The sequence below is a fragment of the Zea mays genome, chromosome 7, assembly GCF_902167145.1.
Source record: "Zea mays cultivar B73 chromosome 7, Zm-B73-REFERENCE-NAM-5.0, whole genome shotgun sequence".
NCBI classification, from domain to species: domain Eukaryota; kingdom Viridiplantae; phylum Streptophyta; class Magnoliopsida; order Poales; family Poaceae; genus Zea; species Zea mays.
Genome location: NC_050102.1, coordinates 84603063 through 84624735, shown reverse-complemented (window position 1 = coordinate 84624735; position 21673 = coordinate 84603063). Strand labels below are relative to the sequence as shown.

The following is a 21673-nucleotide window of genomic DNA, read 5'->3' as shown; positions in this document are numbered from 1 at the left end:
TGAATAAGCGCTTTTGATTGGCTGATTCAATTGAATTATTACTCTCCAAAAAAAAAGTAAGGCCCCGTTTGGATCCTTAAATAATTCAGCTCGAATCGACCGTGCATGACCCGTGCTGTTGAATCACAGAGCAAGGTCCAGTACAAATGTACAGTTGATCGGAAGAGCAAGTATGAGACGCGGTGCCGGGCCACTATCCAATGTACGGGTTGGTTACCAGAGACATGGAAACCCAGAAGATTAACTCATGCAGTTGCAATACGTGAAAACCCATTTTCTCATTGACATACAGCAGATATTCGACTCCCTAAATATTGCCATACAGGTAGAAATGCATCTGCAACATTTTTCGAGTGCCTTCAGGCTTCAGCATCAACTTCTGATGCAACTTCACTCTAGTCCAAACAATAAACATTTGCATTCCTCGCTTATTAATTAAGAAAATGATTGATTCTTTTCGTCAGCAACAGAACATGTAAAACTGGTCATCCACCTCTATCTGAGATTGATTTGATTCCAAACTTCCAGACCACGCTGGCTGTATTAAACAGCTGCAGTAAGATAAAGTCAATGACGGATTACAGCATGGCCCATGCAGAATTTGACACTAAACTATGTTGAGTAACAGAGTTCTCATTATCTTAAGGGAGCAAACGCACAATTGGAGATTCTAGTTTAGCAGTACATTTAAGGTTTATATGTAATAACTAACAACTATACTTCGTGCACTTCATTGGAATATGAGTGTTCATATAAATACAGACTTATTCATACTCACAAAATAAATGGAACATAAACGAATGCTTATGTCAAGCAAATCAACTTACATGAGAAAATGAGTGGCCAGAAAATTATTGTACCCTTGAAACATTCTTATGCAGATATCATGTCAAAATGTTAGTCCATGGAAATCACCTGTCAGGTCACATAAAAAAAAGGAAAAAGGTTGACAATACAATAGGATCAGTTATTGATGCAATAAATGAAGTGTACCTAGTATAAGATTCCCCTTATGGAATGATTAAACTGAAACTTCTCATATCTCTTTATTTCATATACCTCTTTATTTGTAGCCAACTTCTTTCATCAAGTGGCGGTAGCTTCGACCCCGTATCAAACGTTGCCAAAAGAATGCTAGTGTTTCTTGAATGTTCAATTGTAATCTCTGTTCAGCAAGCCTAGATGAAATGCTGATCAATATCAAGGCACACAACCATTTGTCACAATACTTGAGTAGAAGAACAAACCATCTGGCAAGACAACGCTGAATCCCTCGAGTGATTGGTCGCATAAAGGATGGTTCTCTTTGTTGATACAGTAAACCAACCTAGCAAGCAGCAACCATGTAATAATCACATAAATAGCATTACACCAAATATAAAGCTGAGTTCAATGAATTCACCTCCATCATGGCAACAGCAGCAGGATCATCCAATATTTCCAAGCTGTCATCTGCTAGGTAGTTCACCTGTTAAATACACAAAATAAAACTCTGCTCTCCATAAATAGATGATGCGAGATGTGCAATAGGGTTGCCTTTTAGTTGCATGATTGTAATGAGTGGATCAGTGGGAACAAGGTAAGGATGTCACTTCTCTAATACTGGAAAGTGCACATGCATCAAATACTGAATGCTTGCTTGCGAAGAGATTATACCCCAAACTCAGTGTTTACAAAAGATTGGATAAAATCCATTAGCTGAATCTTCGCCCATTTATAGGACAAGTCAGGATTGTCATCACGAGGTGGATGTCTCCAGGGTGCACCAAAGGACGATCTGATCTTTGGTACTTTACCCTCACGGACATCTGAGGCAAACTCCTGCAGCATTTTTAATGCCTTCTCCATGGCTGGATTAACGACAGAGACCTGGTGAACAGAAATAAAAACAGCAATCATGGTTTTCCCCCTTAATTTGTACACATTCTTTTAAGTCTGCAATATGAAACAGCAACACAACAATGATAAAAGAGCATATTTGAAATAGGGAATGAGTAAAGTTTTCAAATTAGAAGATGTCATCTTAAATAGCAGTTATGTCTAATCAACTTGCTGGCAGCGATTGAAACTTTACTTACTTGCAAGTGTGCCAGGTATGTATCAATAATTTCCTCAATATTTCTGTCATGAAGAACTCTGTAATGCAACAGATATTAAACACAGGCAACACAGCAATATGCAGCGTGTGCAGTTAATAAAACTAAGGCGGGCGCTGCTATCATGTATATTTTAAAACTTGTAAATATAATAAAATTGTGCTGCTTACTGAGACTTTACTGCAAACCACATAATTGAATATAGAAAAAATAGCAAATGTTTCAGAAACGAACACTTTGAACCCTGTATATAAAGCATAACTAAACGAGAAGGATTTACTAAGAAGGCATAGTGGACAAACCCTAATACATATTAAAAATTAGTTCAAACTTAACAGGGAAACGAAGTGAAACTGATGAACTTATAGAATTTGTTCAGAGGGGAAAAAGACCTGGAATTGATCAACTCATCCATCTAGTGATTTTCAAGAAAATATGTGTGGTCTACAAAAGCAATAAGCATAGAGGGTTTTTTCCCTTCTATTTATTAATAACAGGAGGCCAGAAGAAGTCATCTTACCCAAATAAGATCAGAAACAAAAGTGAATCATATTTTGGGATAAATACTGTCAACATGGGGTAAGGCAAATGAAGTTCAATGACAAACTACGGATGCAAGTTACTTACTCTGGGCTATTCGCCTTTTGCTTCAGCATATATATCTCAGATAACTGCCGTGGGTTTGGCCCAAGAACCTCATCGACAACTTTCCACTACAACTTCAATAAAAATCAAAAACAAATTACGTACAGAGATTGCACAACGGGAAAATTGTAGGAAGAATACATATATGTCACACAAAAGGGTAACATTAGCAGGTCTAAAAATAGTAGCTACCTCCTGTTCACTGAAGAATTCAGAAACCATATGCAGCTTAGCTTCTTGTGGCGTCCAACCAAATGTCTGTCATCCAATTATTACATTTCAAGTAAAAAAGCAGGAACCAGGGGAAAATTAGAAAGACACCGAATCTCTACTACTCTATAAGACTCTAATGTAGACCATTCGTGCACCGTGGTTCTGCCTCCCCACGGCGCGTACGACCCACATGTCAGTGTCTACCCCTATCTCTCCCTTCTTCCCCGTGCGTGCAGCGCTTTGCTCTCCCCTTCCACACCCTCTGCCCTTGTGGCCTGCACCATGGCCCTCGCCGCAATCCCCTCGCCGATCCACGTCTCGGCCATGGAAGGAAATGCATCCCCTCGCCGCAATCCACGCCTCGCCGCTGCATAAAAATCCCTACACCTCTTTCTACTCAAACCTGTTGTCCTCATCTAACAAACAGGAACACCCCGCCCCTCGCGAAATATCTGCCTCAGCGTCAGCCCCCTCCCCCGCCCGCCCGCCCACCCACCTCGCACAACCTCCGCCTCCACGTCACCCTCTTCACCTTTGCGAAACCTCCTCCCCTAAACTCGCAGCTGCCATGCTGATTCCTTGATCTGAGTAGCGAGGCGTTTTGCATCTACTGCGTGTGTGTGATCTGGCAATCCGATACAACATACGACAGGTGAGTCCCTTGGTCGAGGGCGCGGCGCTGGAGAGCCACCGTCATCGTCCGCCCCGGGCGCCGCCGACGCCGTAGTGTTCCTCCGGTCCTTCGGCGTCAATGCCTACGTGCGCGGGCCCACCAAGGTCTCCGCCGCCTCGCCCAAGAACGGCCGCCATGGGCTCATCCGCCTCCTCACCGACTGCGCGTGGGCCCACCGAGGCCACCACCGCTAGGCCCAAACATGGTCGCCGCGACCTCGCCCGCCTCCTCCCGCCGTTTTGACGCGACGCGAGGTGCGCTTGCAGGAGCCGAACGAGGCCGGCGTGAGGACTGAGGGTGGCAGTGATTGGGGTGCCACTGGTGGGGTGCGCGCCACGTGTCGTACTGCTGCGTGGAGAAGGCGAACGAGCTGATCCATGGGTACAACGCCAGGCTCGTGGTGAGGCTGGACGAGCTGCGACCGAAGTTGGCCGGCTATCTGTCACTAAATGTCCTTTTTCTAATATTCTTTCTTCGTTATTATAGGGAAGGTAGACTGTGGGCCACTTCGTTTAATGGGGAGTTGGTTGCTTGGAAGTTTGAAGTCAGGTGCTCGGAGCAGCGGAGGTGGAAACGAAATTGGGATGAGCGATGTTCAGGAGTCCAGATGAGCTCACCGCGACTCATCATTTCCCTTCCTAGCTGCAGATACAGCCATACAGAGTGAGTAGGAGTACTCCACATGGAAAATTATTAGAGAAAAAGACATTGTGCAGACCATCCTGAAAGTGTATTTTCTTGGGCTACCTGTTAGCGCAGCCGCATCAACTTCAATTCTGGTATATATACCTAAGATCAATTAACCGGTCAACATAACTTCACGTTAGAGCATTCTCAAGTGCCATGCTACATACAGTTCGTCTGTTCTGATGAGATGGCATTTCCATGTTTTTTTCCCAGGACCAATCTACACAAATATCACATATCCTTTCCCACTGAACCCACCATTTGTGCCGGCTGATAATCCCACGGGTTATAACAGGATAGTCTTTCACATCCCAAAAGAGTGGAAAGGTGTGCTATTTACATAATATTTGGTAATATTTCTTTTCTGTACAACAATCATGATATGTTGGTGCTAATTGCCACCCAATTTTCTGTTTTATGTTCTGAATCCTTCTATTGCATTTAAACTAGCATAAGCAACTCGAATACTAAGAACTTTAGATAACGTGACATTGTCCTCCTTTTATTTTCTCCCTCAATACCTCTATGCTATGATGATTGTTGGGAACCTTTCCGTCCGGGCAGGTTAATCCAACGGGGAAACGGAAAGTGTGTTTGTAGGGTTCAGTATGGAATGCCAAAAGCTTTCTTCTTTTTTGTAGCGGGTACTGTACAGGGGTATTTATAGGCACTCGAGCGGCTGCTTGTCCCTTGACAAAGACGTTTATGCCCTCGAATACCTGGTTTATCCCCAGAATATTCCCACGAGGGGAGGTTACAGGCAGTCATTACGGTAAGGCTATTACAGATACGGCCCTTAACGCGCTTATCCTCGCGGGGCCCATTACAATGGGCCGAATCCCACATGGGCCTCTCGTGGCGGTGACGACGTGGGAGACCTGTAGACTTCGACAAAGCCTTCGTCTTGCAACCCGTCCACGAAGGGGACCGCGCAGGTCTCCGTCTGGTTGGCGCCTTCGGCATATTCGGACGTGTTGTGGATGTGTAGCAGGCGAAGTCATAGAGCGAAGGGTAGCGTGTTCGCCTTCGCCCCAACAATGATTTGAATGATGTTGCCATTATATCGAATATTTGTCATGTTCGAGAAGATATATGTGGTTCATGATATTGAAAAGGAATCTCTGAGAGTAGAAGACCTATCGTGAAGTTTTGTGTTGGTTTTCACATTGTCGGTGCGATTCTTGATAAGGCGAGGGTCTTCAGTAGCCAAACCTCTTGAAATTTTCTCCTTTTTGTTTTGCAGATACCGGAAGAGATGAGAAAAGTACTTGCGAGCTGTTTCAACATTATTCCTGGATAATTTTAACATCATAAGCTCATGCAACTAGCTCTGCTGCCGCCTCTGCGTCATAATATTGATGTTTCTTCGTTCTGAAGCGCAGCTAGCTGTCGACCCTAATTTCCTCTTCCCTCCAATATATTAGCTATTAGCAGCAGCTAGCATCACCTAAAGAGACAAAGCAGAAATGCCAACGATAAACCTTTTTCCCTCTTGCACGCCTACTGTCATTGGAAGGCACAATTTAGTGCAAGCATGTAGGATGTTATGTTTAATTTCCGGCAGCAGTTGGCCACACGCTTGGAGCCACACGCCGCTCGCTGCTCGGCGCTCTCCGCTCCCGACCACAGCTACACCACACGACTGTGAGCTCACCTCCAATTTCTCTCCGTTATTCACAAGATTTTAATTCGTAGAAGTCAATCTTCTAATCTTTTTTTTATTTTTTTATTGAACAATATGTGCTTTCTGTCCGCCCTTGCCGTGGCACCACGAGAAAACAAGAGTAAGCGTACAAAGGCAAGGAATTGGTGCTCGTTAGAGGAAGAAACACTAAGAAAGGGTGTTGAACAGTATGTTTTGTCTTGATGTGATTTATTTTATTATTATTTGACATCTCAGCTTTCTTGTTCTAAAACAATTGTGTTTAGAAGATTGTTGTTGTTGTATGATCTTCATCATTATATTGTGCTTGTTTCATGTGTAGGTATGGTAGTGGCAATTGAAAGGATATTTTAGATAACAATCCTGACGTTTTTTATCGGCAGAACACCGGTTTGTATTTGGTTATTATAGTGAACTTGCTGTGGTTGCCAATCAAGGTACTGATGGGTTGTATGTATGATGTATTGTAGGTGGACGTTAAGGGTAAGTGGAGGGATATGATTATCCGATAATGTAATGGAGAAACATGTAGGTGTCAAGTAACTGGAACCCCTGACGCTTCGGACAGGACAAACGTTACACCAGACCACCTTTCTAATGGTTTACTAGGGTGAAGTAGCTAGCCTGTTACCACTGGTGTCATGATGTATTTAGATAGAGTGTTGTGTTCAGCTGTTTGGGGGATCATTTTCATAATCTGTTGGTGCAGAGTTCGACCTCTAATGATTCGGATCACCGTCTGTGGGTTCTTGGGCTGAATGATAACAAAATGGAAAGGAGCATTTCCATTTTTAATCTTTTTGGCCTAAACTGTTAGATGCTTATGTGTATTATTGTAATCAGTCTAAGGATTATGGGCATTGTTCTACTGTGTTTGTCCCCCTTAATCTGCTTTGATAAAGTGTTTGTGCTTCCCATCTGTCACGTGGTTTGCCATTAACTTTTTTATTAATAGATCGCCGTTTAAAAAACAATAATCGTTGCTTCCTCGATGCTATAAAATCTAGATCATCGTCAGCAGTTTAAAGACCATAGATATTCTTCAATATCCTTCTCTCTAGATATATATAAGGCTACTGAGAGGAGACCTAATGGTCTAATTGAGTTGAAGACCTGCATGGCTAAACCTATTTATACAAGCCATAGCGATATATGTGCACTTAACTATGTGATATATAAAAACCGTAGTGAAAGCAGATGAACTGCTGAATATTGATTGATGATATGAGGGTTAAAGGTTACATATATATAGGGAGGAGATCTGTGTGGTTTATGGAAACAGAACCAATCATGATCTCCTCACATCTCTAGCTATAGAAACATAACCAATCAGGGTCTCTAGCTATAGAAACATAACCAATCAGGATCCCCTCATATCTCTACATATCTCTAGCTGTCCTAATCAGAACCAATCAGCAGATGGCTGTCCTTATGTGGCTGATAGGGACAGAGATGGCGCCAGCCTGTAGGGACTGCCTGCATGGCGCAGTCAAGACTGCTAACACCCCCCCGCAGTCGGAGCGTCGAAAGCCTGGACGTTCAGACTGGACCGGAACTCAGTGAACAATGAAGATGGCAGGCCTTTGGTGAAGATGTCGGCGTAATGGGAAGTGGTAGGGACGTGAAGAACACGAATAGTACCAAGAGCAACCCGCTCGCGGACAAAGTGAAGATCAATCTCAATGTGCTTCGTGCGCTGATGCTGAACCGGATTAGAGGACATGTAGACAGTGCTGATGTTGTCACAGTAAACCAATGCAGCGCGCTGCAGAGGAGCATGCAGCTCTAGAAGAAGCTGGCGCAACCAGGTAGCTTCGGCAACAGCGTTAGCGACAGCACGATATTCAGCCTCGGCACTGGAGCGGGAGACAGTGTTCTGTCGCTTGGAAGACCAGGAGATAAGACTGTCTCCTAGGAACACAGCGTAGCCCGAGGTAGACCTGCGTGTATCTGGACAACCAGCCCAATCAGCATCAGAGTAGACCACCAACTCAGTTTGCGCAGAGGGGCGAAGTAACAATCCGAGGTGGAGAGTGCCACGAACATAACGAAGAATCCGTTTCAGAGCAGCGAGGTGGGGCTCGCGGGGATCATGCATATGAAGGCAGACCTGCTGAACAGCATAAGCAATATCTGGTCGAGTGAAAGTCAGGTACTGGAGAGCCCCTGCCAAACTGCGAAAATCCGTAGGATCAGTGACTGGAGTACCATCTGTGTCTGAGAGCTTGGGATTTACATCGACAGGAGTGGAGCAAGGCTTGCATTCGGCCATGCCAGCGCGAGTCAGAATGTCAACCATGTACTGCCGCTGAGAGAGGAACAGGCCACTCGGAGTGCGCTGAACCTGCATCCCCAAAAAGTGATGAAGCTCGCCGAGATCCTTCATGGAAAACTCCTGCTGAAGAGTTCCAATGATGCGCCGTAGGAGGGCTGTGGATGAGGCTGTGAGCACAATGTCATCAACATAGAGCAGGAGATACACCAAGTCAGTGCCGCGACAGTAGACAAACAGAGATGTGTCAGATTTAGCCTCCACAAAACCAAGTGAGAGCAGAAACGAGGCAAACCGGCTGTACCAGGCGCGGGGCGCCTGTTTGAGACCATATAAAGAACGATTCAACCGGCAGACGAAGTCGGGGTGAGCTGAATCTGTAAAACCAGAAGGCTGGGAGCAATATATTGTTTCTGACAGAGTGCCATGAAGAAATGCATTCTTGACGTCGAGCTGATGAACAGGCCAGTTGCGAGACAGTGCAAGAGTCAACACAGTGCGCACTGTAGCAGGCTTCACAACCGGACTGAAGGTCTCGTCAAAATCAATGCCAAGACGCTGTGAGAAACCTCGAAGAACCCAACGAGCCTTGTACCTCTCAAGAGAACCATCAGCATGGAACTTGTGCTTGAAAACCCACTTGCCGGAGACAATATTGGCAGCCGGAGGACAAGGAACAAGATCCCAAGTGTTGTTCCCCAAGAGAGCCGAGAACTCCTCTTCCATGGCCTGGCGCCAATGAGGATCAGCAAGAGCAGCTCGATAGGTCCGTGGCACAGGTGAGAGTTGTGCTGCGTGAAATAGAGCTGGCTGTCGAAACCCCAGTTTTGCTCGAGTAGTCATGCGGTGATGGTTGACGACCGGGGGAACAGGAACAGCGCCGGGTGGGAGCTGAGATGCGGCTGCTGAAGGCGAAGAAGCAGCAACAGGCGTCGGTGCAGCGGGTGCAGCAACGGGCGTTGTTGCAGCGGGCGCCTGCGGTGAAGGAGTAGCATCAGCAGTCGGAGCTGGCGCAGAACGACGAGTGTAGACGAATCCGTCGAAGCGTCGAGGGCCGGGACCCGGCTGGGTATCCGGGGCGCGGTCAGCAACGACTGCAGGTGCAGCGTCGTTTGTCCGGGCGGAGCCAGGATCAGGTGTAGGTGCGGCGGTAGGCAGGGGCAGCAGCTGGTCGTTGGAGCACGGACTGCTGACTGCTGCTACAGGGGCCGCACGTGGCTGTGCGGGAGCGTCTGTTATACCTGCAGGAAGGAGACAGAAACGTGCTGATCCAATAGGAGCAGGCACGGCAGGGTGAGAATCTAAGAGAAACTCGAAATCCTCGGCAGTGGGTGTGGATGACTGTTCGGCAAAGGGAAAAGAAGTCTCATCAAAGACTACGTGCCGAGATATGATGATCTTGTTGGAGTGAATATCGAGGCATCGATATCCTTTGTGATGATCAGAATAACCAAGGAAGACACACAAAACAGAACGAGGAGCAAGTTTGTGGGGGGAAGTGGCTAACAAGTTAGGATAGCATTTGCAACCAAAGACACGAAGATGATCATAGACTGGAGTTGTACCGAAGAGGGCTTGGTGAGGGGTGGAAAAACGAAGTGTCTTGGTTGGCAAAATGTTGAGAAGACGAGTAGTGGTGTTGAGTGCCTCAGCCCAGTAAGACGGGGGAATGCTGGCCTGAAAAAGAAGGGAGCGAACAACGTCATTAATGGTGCGAATGATGCGTTCGGCTTTGCCGTTCTGAGGCGAAGTATAGGGGCATGACATCCGGAGATGGACACCATTGGTGAGGAAGAAAGCGCGGGTACTAGAGTTGTCAAACTCACGACCGTTATCGCACTGAACACCTTGAATGGGGACGCCAAACTGAGTATGCACATAGGAGAAGAAATGAGTAAGAGTGGCAAATGTGTCAGACTTAAGGCGTAGGGGGAAAGTCCATAGGTAATGTGAGTAATCATCAAGTATAACCAGATAATATTTGAAACCAGAAATACTCAACACAGGAGAAGTCCATAGGTCACAGTGAATTAACTGAAAAATTTTAGTGGCACGGGATGATGACACACTAAAAGGAAGACAAGTATGACGACCTAACTGACATGCATGACACAAAGTATCAGTAGTAGCATTCTTATTACAAGAAATCCCCGAAATGTGTGCTAGTTTGGACATGACTTCGCGACCTGGATGCCCAAGACGTTGATGCCAGAGCGATGGTGAAACAGCAGCATGAAAGGTGGATGCTGAAAGCCGCAGCGGGTAGAGAGGACCGGAGCTGTCACAGCGGACGATCTCTTTCCGAGAGAGAAGATCCTTCACAGAGCAGCCAAAAGGGTCAAATTCAACTGAGCAATTATTGTCAGAAGTGAACTGGCGCACAGAAATAAGATTCTTAATGAGATTAGGTGCAACAAGAACATTGTTAAGACGAAGGGAATTGGAAAGAGCAGCATGACCAGCAGAAATAACAGGAATGGAATGACCATTGCCGACAATAATAGAGCAAGGAAGCTGCGTAGGAGTGGACTGGGAGAGAGTACCAGCATCAGAGGACATGTGAGTGGTGGCGCCCGAGTCGAAGTACCACTCACGCTGCTGAGGGGGCTGCAGTGTCATGGTGCTGAAGTCGGAGAGGAGCGCCTGCTGATCCCAGGAAGGGAGAGGAGCGCCCGAGCTGTAGAAGCCAGGCGGTGGAGCTTGCCACTGCTGTTGGGTAGTCAATGGCGGCGGTTGCTGGCTCCCAGGCCATGGTGGAAGTGGCTGCTGGATCCCAGACCACTGCCCCTGGGCACCGGCGAGTAGGGACTAGGGCAGCGGGGGTGGCTGCTGCTGAGCATCGTGGCGAGGAGTCGAAGGAGCGCCTGGAGCCCGCGGGCCGGGCCACATGTGGATGGACCCGGACCACGGATTGTGGGGGGACGGCCACTGTCCACGGACAGGGGACGGCCACTGTCCACCAACAGAGGGGCCAGAGAAGAAGCCACCGGGAGCTGCGTCGTTTGGCTGCGAACGCCCGCCCTTCTTCCCAGCACGTTTGCCCCGTGACTGCTGGTGCGGCTGCTGCTTCGGCTTGGAGTTGTTCGGCGACGCCTTAGGTGGTCCGGAGGCGAGCAGAGCGGTGGCCGATGTCGAGGAGTGATGTGCCAAGGTAAGTTCCTCGAGGAGAAGATCGTTTCGTACCTCCAAGAAGGTAGGAAGAGGCCGCCCGCGTCGAAGATGAAGACCGATGCTGCTGAAACGTTCGTTGAGGCCGCGGATGACGTTGAGGACGAGAGTGCGGTCGGGAACGGGCTCACCAAGATCACCGAGGGCATCGGCCATCCCTTTGAACTTGCGACAGTAGTCGGTGATGGAGAGATCGCCTTGGCGGAAGTTGCGAAACTCCGCGTCGAGGAAGAGAGCTCGAGTCTCCCGGTTCCCGAGGAACTGGGATTCTATGGCGAGCCACGCGGCGCGGGCGGAGACGTCGCGAATGAGAACGGCGTCGGCTAGCTCGGTGGTGATGGTGCCGACGATCCAAGACTTGACGACGCAATCCATCCGCACCCAATCTGGAGAGAAGGGTGCGTAGTCGTCGGTGAGGACGTGGCCTTCCAGGGAGTACTTGCCGACGGCGAGCAGGAAGGCGTCGCGCCACCGGGTGTAGAGGGTGGACGACACGTCGAGGAGGACGGGAATGATAGCCCTGATGTTCTGAACTGCAACCGCCTGAGCGTGCAGATTGATGAGCGCAGCGGCTTCATGAAGGAGAAGAGCTTCACGCGTGCGAGCGTCAGGAGCGTCGTCACGAATGGTGGAGGCGTCGTCGTTGTTGACCTCCTCGTCCAAAGGATCAGCAGCGGCGCGGGCCTGGGCGGCCCGGGCGAGAGCGTCGCGGATGCGGGCGGCGGCCGCGTCGCGCTCCTTGGTGGCCTCAGCCGCCTCGCGTTCAGCATCGCGGGCACGCGCAAGGGCGAGCTCGCGAGTTTGAAGACGAGCAGCCCTCTCCTGCTGCGCGCGCAGAGCAGCCTCTGCCGCAGCAGCGTCGTCGACTCTGGGAGAAGGGGGCTGGTGGCTAGCCATGGACGGCGCGCAGGAGCAGCAGCCGTAGCAGCGTCGGGTGAGCGCGCTAGACAGCGGAAGGTGAGTAGAAATGAACCTAGACTCGTGATACCATGAAAGCAGATGAACTGCTGAATATTGATTGATGATATGAGGGTTAAAGGTTACATATATATAGGGAGGAGATCTGTGTGGTTTATGGAAACAGAACCAATCATGATCTCCTCACATCTCTAGCTATAGAAACATAACCAATCAGGGTCTCTAGCTATAGAAACATAACCAATCAGGATCCCCTCATATCTCTACATATCTCTAGCTGTCCTAATCAGAACCAATCAGCAGATGGCTGTCCTTATGTGGCTGATAGGGACAGAGATGGCGCCAGCCTGTAGGGACTGCCTGCATGGCGCAGTCAAGACTGCTAACACGTAGCAACGCACGGGTACCAAACTAGTAAAGTAAAATGAACATACCTCACGAGAAATAAATATGTTCGGAAAACCAAAATCAACGAATGCTTGAGAAGAATAGTACCTGCAATGATTCACAAAATGTGTAAAGTTGATACTTTCCAGGTAGCAGCAATGCAGCAGAGTACTTGTTTTACAGTTAGAAATTCCATAACCCGTAAAACTATGGCAAGAGAAAACTATTAGAGTTAGGTAAACTGTAAGTCATAACATGCCAGGACGATCTATCGAAGTTACAAGAAAATAAACATAGAACAAAAACAAATCTACAAGGGTCTGTAACAAGCTTATTTTCTTTACAGGACAAGCTTTCATCACAACAAAAAAACATGAAGATGCAACGGAGTCCAAAGGAAATAGATTCTCTAACTGGAATATTATGTGTTATATTTGCGAAAGGGTAATCCCATATCCTTGTAACCTCATATAAAAATGGTTATTCAAGTTGAAAGCTTTATTTTATGGTGATGTTTTTACACGCTCCAAAGTAGCTAAAACAGAGGCAGGGAAAAAAGTATATGAAATTGTTTTCTCAACTACATTTTGGAATTCAGTTGAGGACTGTCTTAGAGCTTCTTTACCACTACTTGTTGTGCTTCGATTGGTTGATGGTGATGAGAAGCCAGCCATGTCTGAGGTTGCAGCAGCTATGAAGATAGCGAAGCAAAAGATTACTTCATCATTCTCTACTCAAAACAAGAAATCTTGCCTTAGTCGCATCATGAAAATTGTTGAGAATCATTTGGGTGAAACAAATGGATACTCCATTGTATGGAGCAGCACTCTACTTGAACCCTGGAAAATTCTATAGCATGAAGCAAAGTGATGATGAAGGCTATGTTGGAGAGCTAAGGGGTTGCTTCAATGATGTACTTGTAAAAAAGGTGCTAGATGAGGACCTTAGGGACAAAATTGATGCTCAGGCTGTCCTTTATGAGAACCAAAGAGAAGCATTTGCAAACCCGATGGCTATTAAAAATGCTACAACAAGAAATCCACGTGAGTATTCTGAAAATGTCACTTTATTAGTTATTTTCAGCAAGAATAACTTCATTTCCAGCATGTAAATACAACCTGTTTTGCAATTTAAGTTGATTGGTGGCTTGCATATGGTGGTCGTACCATTGAGTTATATAAGTTTGCAGGCGGATTGTTAGCCTTTGTGCTTCATCATCTGGTTGCGAGCGGAATTGGAGCAAGTTTGAAATGGTAAGTTAACTAACATGATCATATTACACAATTCAATTTGCAGTTGTTACCCCTTTATTTATTGTTACTTCTACCTTGTAGATGCATACCAAGAAAAGGAACAGGCTAGAGCACAAAAGATTGAATGATTTGGTGTATGTTTCATACAATGGAAAGATGGCCACTAGGTTCCAAAAAATTCATGAAAAAGGAAAGAACCTTGATCCTTTGGTTCTTGAAGATTTTGATTGGGACAATGAATGGGTTGATCCATTAGCTAATTCATCTCTTGTTGGAGATGACCCTCTTCTCACATGGGAGCATGTTGATCATGCCACCGGTGCATCTACACACCTTCAAGGCCGCTACTTTCCTAGGAGAGCCCATGGTTTTCAAGTGTCAGCAGTTGAGGACAATGAAGATTGGCTTGATGTGGGTGAAGAGAATGAAGATGATGAAAATTTTGTGTTTGACAACCTTGATATGGATGATGATGAAGCAACAAACAATAGTGCTAGCTATGGTGATGAGCAAGACAGACAAGAATGATGGTGGTATAGATGATTTGGATGATGGTTATTGAGATATGATAGAGGGAGATTGAGTAACGCTTGTGTGCTTGCAGTTGTGGACATTGCATTCCACTTTAGTTGCTTTTGTGCTATGCTTGTGATTGTGAACTATTCCACATTTCATTCCACTTTGTTTGTGGTTGTCTACTTGCTAGTTGCTATTAGTTGAACACTTGAACTTGTGTTATTGTGGATTTGTGGTAGTGTGGTTATGGGCATGTTACATTATTATGTGAAATTATGTTATATTCATATTTTGTCCATGTTGTTTAAAAAGACGTTTTAAAGCTCGCTTAAACGTTTTAAAGTTAAAAAGTTCTCAGGAGCGCTTCAGCGTTTTATCGCTTTAAAAAGTTCTCACACAAAAGCATCCCACACCACTGTACAAATGCAATTTGCCGGTATCACAAAACTTCACAAAAGAACAAACATGGAGAAAGCAGTAACACATTTCTTCTAGAATATATTCTTAGAGTAGTTCAAATTTGAAAGATTTGAATAAAATCTACAGATATATAACTTACATGTTCCCAAACAAAATAATGTATTAGTTATTGATGTTTGTGGTTTTTAAGGTTCGACTAAATCTTGCCCTACGACATGTTTTTTGTGACCGGAGAGAGTACAATCGAGTGCAGAGGTGTTGAAAAAGATGTGAACATTGTGCTGAAAATGGTCAAGATATGGATTGAACAAAGTTTTGCATTGAAATTCAGAACAATTTGATCTGACATCATTTACATTATATGTCTTTCCAAATGTCTAACTACTTTTAGGGGGCGTTTGGATCCCTTTATTTCAGTGTTTTTAAGGCGTCCTGTTTGTTTCAGGTTTTTTGCTGATTCTGGCCACCAGAAGTTGTTGCAGACTGCCAAACACCTAGCTTTTCAGCCCGCTTCTATTAGAATTACTTTGGTGAAAATCGTCCAAAATCAACATGAACACAAAATCTACCGAGTCGTCAGGATAGGAGGAATCTGTCACTTCCTAGATCCTAAACCCTATAGACTCATTCATTGTCCTCCACACGTAATCTTCACTATACTAAGATTCTCTCCACAACCATATTCTCCCCACAGCTACATTCTCAGAAAAGCTCATCAGAAAAAAGCCGAAACAAATAGACCCCTAGAGTCCAAGTGATGGGCCAACGCCCAAAAATCCTAGGCGCCTTGCTCGCCTAGGCGCCGCCTAGGCATCTAGGCGGCGGTTCAACGCCTTGCCTCGCCTTACGCTTTAAAAACACTGCTTTATTTTGAAGGAATTGAAATCCACTTAATAGAGTAGGCTATTTGGTTTGGAATTTGACATTCCATCACTTTCCAAAGTTTAGATATAAGGCTATCTCAAATTCATAGGATGAGAGGATGGAAATTGATTTTATGTATCATTAGTCTATGTTTCTAATCTGCAATTTATAACACGCTCTTTGTCTCGCTCCCCTATAATAGAAATGTAGCATATAAATATCTCTCTCATATGGCTAACAGTAGTATACAAATATGTTATATGTAAAATCATATTAGCCTAACTGATCTATGCCAAAATAACGATTATTAGAATGGAATTCAATTCCAAGGATCCAAAGGAGGTGTTAGGCTTTAGTGTGCCACGAGCCATTCAAATCCCTAACACATGTAGATCAATTGATTGATGGGCTTTAATGTGCCTCATGTCGTTCAAATCCCTAACATGTGTAGGTCAATTGATTGATGAGCATATTTTGATATCTCAGCTGTGCTAGAATTTGATAAAAACACAAACATTGTTACAACACAAGGCAAACACAGGGTAGTTCCATAGGAACAGGAATTCATCCTTAGACAAAAAAAACACCGCGATAAAAGAAGAAAGACCACAATCCCATGCATTGCATATAAAATCCTTTTGTAACAGTAACTTTGATTTGTTTTTGTTATTCCACCATATATACCCACCAAACTGCAGTGTTCAAATAAGCGTGAGGCTGTGAGCACTCAATTAGGCGCTAAATGTGGGGTTTGTGCATCGCTTAAGCCCTAAGCATTGAATTAAGCGCTCAGGCCGCTTAATCAAGCGTGTAATCTCTGACCCAACATTTTGGAAAGCAAACTAGAAGCAAAGAGGCAACAGAGTTTAAATGAAGCATTTTGGAAAGAGAGGACACATCAAGTGGAACAATATGTTGCTAGATGGGTATACACTCATGGTATATCATTAAATGCAGTTGGCAATGATCAGTTCATTGAAATGGTAGAGGTCATTGGCTGTTTGGATCCTAGTTTTAAACCCCCTACCTAACATGATCTTCGAGAGAAGTTGCTGAAAGAGGAACATGCAAGAATGAAGACCTTGCTGCAGGACCGTGAAGAGATCAACAAAAGTGGCTGTTTAGTGATAACTGATGCTTGGACATACATGAAGAGAAAGAGCATCACGAATGTGTGCACACATACTTCTGATGAGGCAAGTTTTGTGAAATCTAAGGAGATGTCAGATGTTTCACACAAGTGAGGTCATATTTGTAGTGGACAAAGAAATTGATGAGTTAGGAGCATAAAACGTGGTGCAAGTAGTGACAGACAACGCTTCTAATAACATGGCAGCAAAGGCATTGCTGTTAGAGGCAGCCAAACATTTTTTTGGTGCTATTGTGCAACACATACAGTTAACTTGATGCTGCAAGGCATTGGCAACCTACCAAGGTTCAAGAAAACGATTGACCAAGCAAAGGCATTCACTATATTTGTGTATGGGCACCACAAAACCTTGGCATACATGCGGTACTTCACTTTGAAGAAGGATGTTGTAAGACTGAGTGACTAGATTTGCTCCATGTTACTTTATTTTGCTAAGCTTGATGGATAAAAGAGATGTGCTAAGGAAGATGGTGGTTGGTCAAAAGTGGGATGAAATTCCAGATGTGAAGTCAAAAAAAAAGGAGGATGCAACAGCCACCATGTTGAGTCGGCCATTTTGAACAAAAAATGTAGCACTTTGTCTGTTTTTGAACCTTTGGTGAGGCTACTTCATTTGGTTGATGGTGATGTCAAGCCATCCATGGGCCAATGTTATCTGATCAGGCGATTAATCGACTATATCGGACAGTTGACCTCAATTAGGACTCTCATTACAATTAGCTCGATTATTTTTCCGGTTAATCGATTAATCGCGATTAGTATCCGGTTAATCGATTGATTAGGCTGTATGGGCGATTAGTTGGCCAGCCCAACTTGCAGTGCCATCCTTGGGCCAGGGTGTATGTGGAACAAATACAGCTGAAGAAATGGAGGATGAAGATTCTGGTGGAGCTAGAGATGGACCTGCAAGGCTGCAACAAACATTGATGGAGGAGGCTTCCAAGTGGATGTAAGATTTACTTGCTTAATACTTTTTTATCTATTTTATTAAGACTCAAATAAGAAACTCATTGCTTTGCTGTTTTTGGTGCAGGTTCAACTGTTGTGGAGAAAGGAAGAGGACAAGAGGCAAGGAATTATTGTTGTAAGACCAACCCATCTTTTAGATATATAATTGGATTTTTTACATTATATGCAAAAAAAACGCTTAATCACGGTTAATTGTGCTTAAGCACTTTTTTGAACCTTTCCTAATTGTGTATGATAAATTGGCAAGATCCTAACACTACACAAGATGTGTAGGCATGATTTTCATAAACTCATTTAGTCAAACCTATAATAGATTTACTCGCACTTTAATAAGAAAACAAGGCATCTCTACAGCAAGTTTATGTTCCCAAAGAAAACCACAGAAGGTCAAAAATTCAAAGTTAACTAAACAATAATCCTGTTGCAAATCTTTTGCCCTTCCAATCTCTATGTTTCCACCAGATTACTTTTCTCAAACAGTCATGCTTTCTGCTTGTACCTCACATGTGAACATGATTATGCTCTAAACTCAAGTTCTATTGCCTATAGGCTCTTAGAAACACTAGAAATGACCAACAGAACATGCACAATGCAAGAAAAGGAGTACGAGAACTCACCCATCTGAAGTCGACATAATAACTGGCAAGCACTTTTCATTGGCGCCAAGTGCAATCACCCTCCAAATGAAGCTATCATGGTACATCGCTGCAGGCACCATCGTCTCATCCTCACAAATTGCCTTCCTCAACACATCCACATTGTTCAGGATCAGCTTTGGCTGTACAAAAACGACAGCAGCATCAAGACAATAATGTCAAGTTACACTAACCCTGCCACAAAGCCACCACAAACCCAACTGAAATAACATCAGATCTACCTGGAAGAATTCCTCCTCTGCCGCACGTGACAGAACATCCAGCAACAGGCACGGCCAGTCAGTAGCCGAATTGGCCAATGAGCGCGAGAATCGCCCAGTTCTGTTCATCTCCCTAATTGCCTCCTTCCTCCACCCCTCCTGCATCCCAAGCACCTCCTTAGCCACTCGCAAGGCTGCCATTGCCTCCTGCATGTATGCCTTCTCCTCCATGGAGCAGCTAGTCGCCTCCCCCTCGCCAATGCAGAACGCGGTGTCGTCCCTGTGCACCGCGGCGAGCACGGCCCTCGACCAGAGCGCCGGAACGGAGGTCGACGAAGAGCGGCGGGCTGGCACAGAGGTGGCCGAGGAGCGTGTGGCCGGGGGGATCAAGAGGCGGGAGAGCGCGGTACTGACGCCGTGGTTGCGGGAGAGCGCGGCGAGCACGTCCTTAGAGCCCACAGCACCGCAGAGGACGGCGGCGCGGGCGAGGCCCTCAAGCGCGGACTCGAGGCGAAGGCGGAGGTCGTGCAGCGAGTGGGGAGACGCTGGGTCGGCGGGGAGAAGGGACCACGGGGCTGCGGCGGGAGAACTCGGCGAGGGGTGGAGGAAGTTGATGAATGCGACGGCGTGGGGCTGGTCGGACCACCGCGGGAGGAGACGGTGGAGGAGTAGCGTGGACTTGCCGACGCCGCGTGGCCCGTGGAAAAGGAGCGGCTGTGGCACGCGCGGGTGGAGCGCATAGTTGTGAAGTACGGTCTCCAGTAGAGGACGCGGTATCACGCGCCACGGCCGGCCGGCGGCGGCCATGGCGGCGCGGCGGGGACGGTAGGGTTCTGTGGGGTTTGGGGAGAGCAGACTAGTGAGGAGAGCAGAGCAGAGTGGTGGGAACGAGCGGGCGAGGAGAAGGCCACAAGGGACCGGATGGCATGGAATGGGAGCGTGTGGTTGTGGGCCGAATTGGGCCAACCATGAAGGACTAAATAAATGGGCTATTTGTTCCACGCTCCAGCAAGCCCTGCAATGCAACGCCGGCGAGCTGGCGGAGACGACGGACGCGTCGGACGGCGACGTGGGGGCTGATATGCAATCATGCGCGATGGCAATGGGTCCGATCCCCGTGGGGAATTCCTCCATTAGAGGATGTGAATAGAGAAAAAACTTTCTTCGCGATGATATAAACAGGAAAAATGTATCCTCCAATGGGTAAATAGGGATAGGGACGAGGAAGCAATCCCCATCTCCGATCTCCGCGGGGACCCGTTAAACTTGCATGTGACTATGATTTTGTGTACTAGTTAACGACAAAAATAAATAATTACCTTGTCAAGAGACCACTAATTGTACAAATGTGTTCATTTTGATGTATGCATAATGATTTCTTATATCTGACAATGTGTATAAGTGACAATGTTTAACATTAATAGCAAAGAACGTATGTCTTGATTATAATTTAAACAGGGATGGGGATTCCAGTTGGGGATTTATCCCCGCGGGAATGGGGATGGGGAAAAAATGTTACCCGCAAATGTTTGAGGGACCCCCGCGGGGAAGTTTTTTCATCGCGGAGACGGGGATGAGGAGCTATTCCCCGACGGATAATTCCCCGTTGCCATCCCTACATGTGCCGATCAGAAATTAACCATGATGGCGGTTTATTTAGGGATAATTACGCCTGGTGCTCTTATTTTAACATGTAACTGCAGAATTACTCATATTTTTTAGACTTTACATATTTGCTCCTGTTTTTCAAAACAAAACTATTGTATGTCCCTACTCCATTAGTTGTACTTAATAATGTTATGTCTTAATAAAATAGACAAGAAAAAATTGCGTCATTGCCTCTAATTTGAAATATAATTATAGTTTTACCCCCTATTTTTAGATTTTCATGGTTTTATGACAATCCAAATTATTTTTGCAATAATTCAAATTATTTTACAGTAATTTGAAATATTTTCATAATTTTAAAAATATTTTAGACAACAATTCAAATTATTTTCCAATAATTTGAACTCAAATTATTTTGTCAAAAATATTTTAAATTGTTGATCAAAATCTTTTTATCTTGGAGCTAATTTAAATTATTGTAAAATATTTTAAATTGTTGTCAAAATAATTTAAAATGTTGGAAATTAATTTGAATTGTCATAAAAACATGTGAAGTATAAAAATAGGACAAAACTACAATTACACTCTAAAATAGAGGTACTGGTCCAATATTTCTTGTCTTTTTATTAATAGTGTTAAGTATAACTAATGGAATAGGAGTATACAATAATTTGTTTTGAAAAAAAAAACAAAGGTAAATACGCAAAGTCTAAAAATCAAAGATAAATCTACGGTTATACTCTAAAATGGGACACTGCCACAATTGTCCCGTTTATTTAGGAGCAAGAGGAGCAACTCCAAAAGGACACTAAAGATGTGTTCCCAAAACGTTTTATTGGAGTTGTTAAAAATTCTTTAAAAAAGCTAAACCTACAACAGACTCCTAATAAAATGATCCCTAATCTCTACTATCTATTAAGACGATAGTGTAGATCAAGGCACAACCATGCCCTCGCCCCCTTACCCGACGCGCACACGCACGCCACCGTCCTCATCCGGGAGCCGCCCCGACGCCCCGCTCTCCCGTCTTCTTCGCCTCGGCGTCGCCGCCTCCCACAAGCCCACCCCATGCGCGCGCTTCTCCCATTGGATGCGCGTGTGCCCGCACCGATACGTCTCCCACCGACGACACGTGCCCGCTCTGCGGTAAGATTGTCGCCCCCCTCTCTCATCGCCCTCGGCAGGCAGCCCTTGCCCTTCGATGCCCTCGCGCTGGCGGTGTCCCCCGCCGATGAGGCGTTCGCGTTGCGCGAGGTGCTGGTGCGACACTGTCACGGTGTCACGGACCTGCAGGCGGATCCTCCCCTACAGGACC

At 45.6% G+C, this 21673-nt stretch overlaps 2 protein-coding genes across 5 annotated transcripts; both read right to left on the bottom strand.

Annotated features, from left to right (window-relative positions):
* Nucleotides 1-213: 213 nt before the first annotated feature.
* Nucleotides 214-19698, bottom strand: LOC100381764 (uncharacterized). 4 transcript variants are annotated; one of them, XM_035960644.1, is made up of 12 exons: nucleotides 18772-19698; nucleotides 18512-18672; nucleotides 12770-12830; nucleotides 2934-2999; nucleotides 2724-2809; nucleotides 2079-2136; nucleotides 1657-1869; nucleotides 1403-1468; nucleotides 1248-1327; nucleotides 1060-1165; nucleotides 828-915; nucleotides 214-551 (listed from the first exon to the last, which is right to left on the bottom strand). In XM_035960644.1, coding segments are annotated over exons 1-10 (1578 nt in total). In that variant the 5' UTR covers nucleotides 19558-19698; the 3' UTR covers nucleotides 214-551; nucleotides 828-915; nucleotides 1060-1164. The 4 variants fall into 4 exon arrangements, with proteins under 4 accessions (XP_035816537.1, XP_035816535.1, XP_035816536.1 ...); XM_035960642.1 differs by having other exon boundaries at nucleotides 1060-1178; nucleotides 12770-12929; nucleotides 18772-19686; XM_035960643.1 differs by having other exon boundaries at nucleotides 12770-12929; nucleotides 18772-19686.
* LOC103632525 (uncharacterized) lies at nucleotides 7163-12763 on the bottom strand. Its single transcript, XM_020540875.1, has one exon. The coding sequence runs from the start codon at nucleotides 12312-12314 to the stop codon at nucleotides 11058-11060; it is 1257 nt and encodes a 418-aa protein (XP_020396464.1). The 5' UTR covers nucleotides 12315-12763; the 3' UTR covers nucleotides 7163-11057.
* Nucleotides 19699-21673: the final 1975 nt, after the last annotated feature.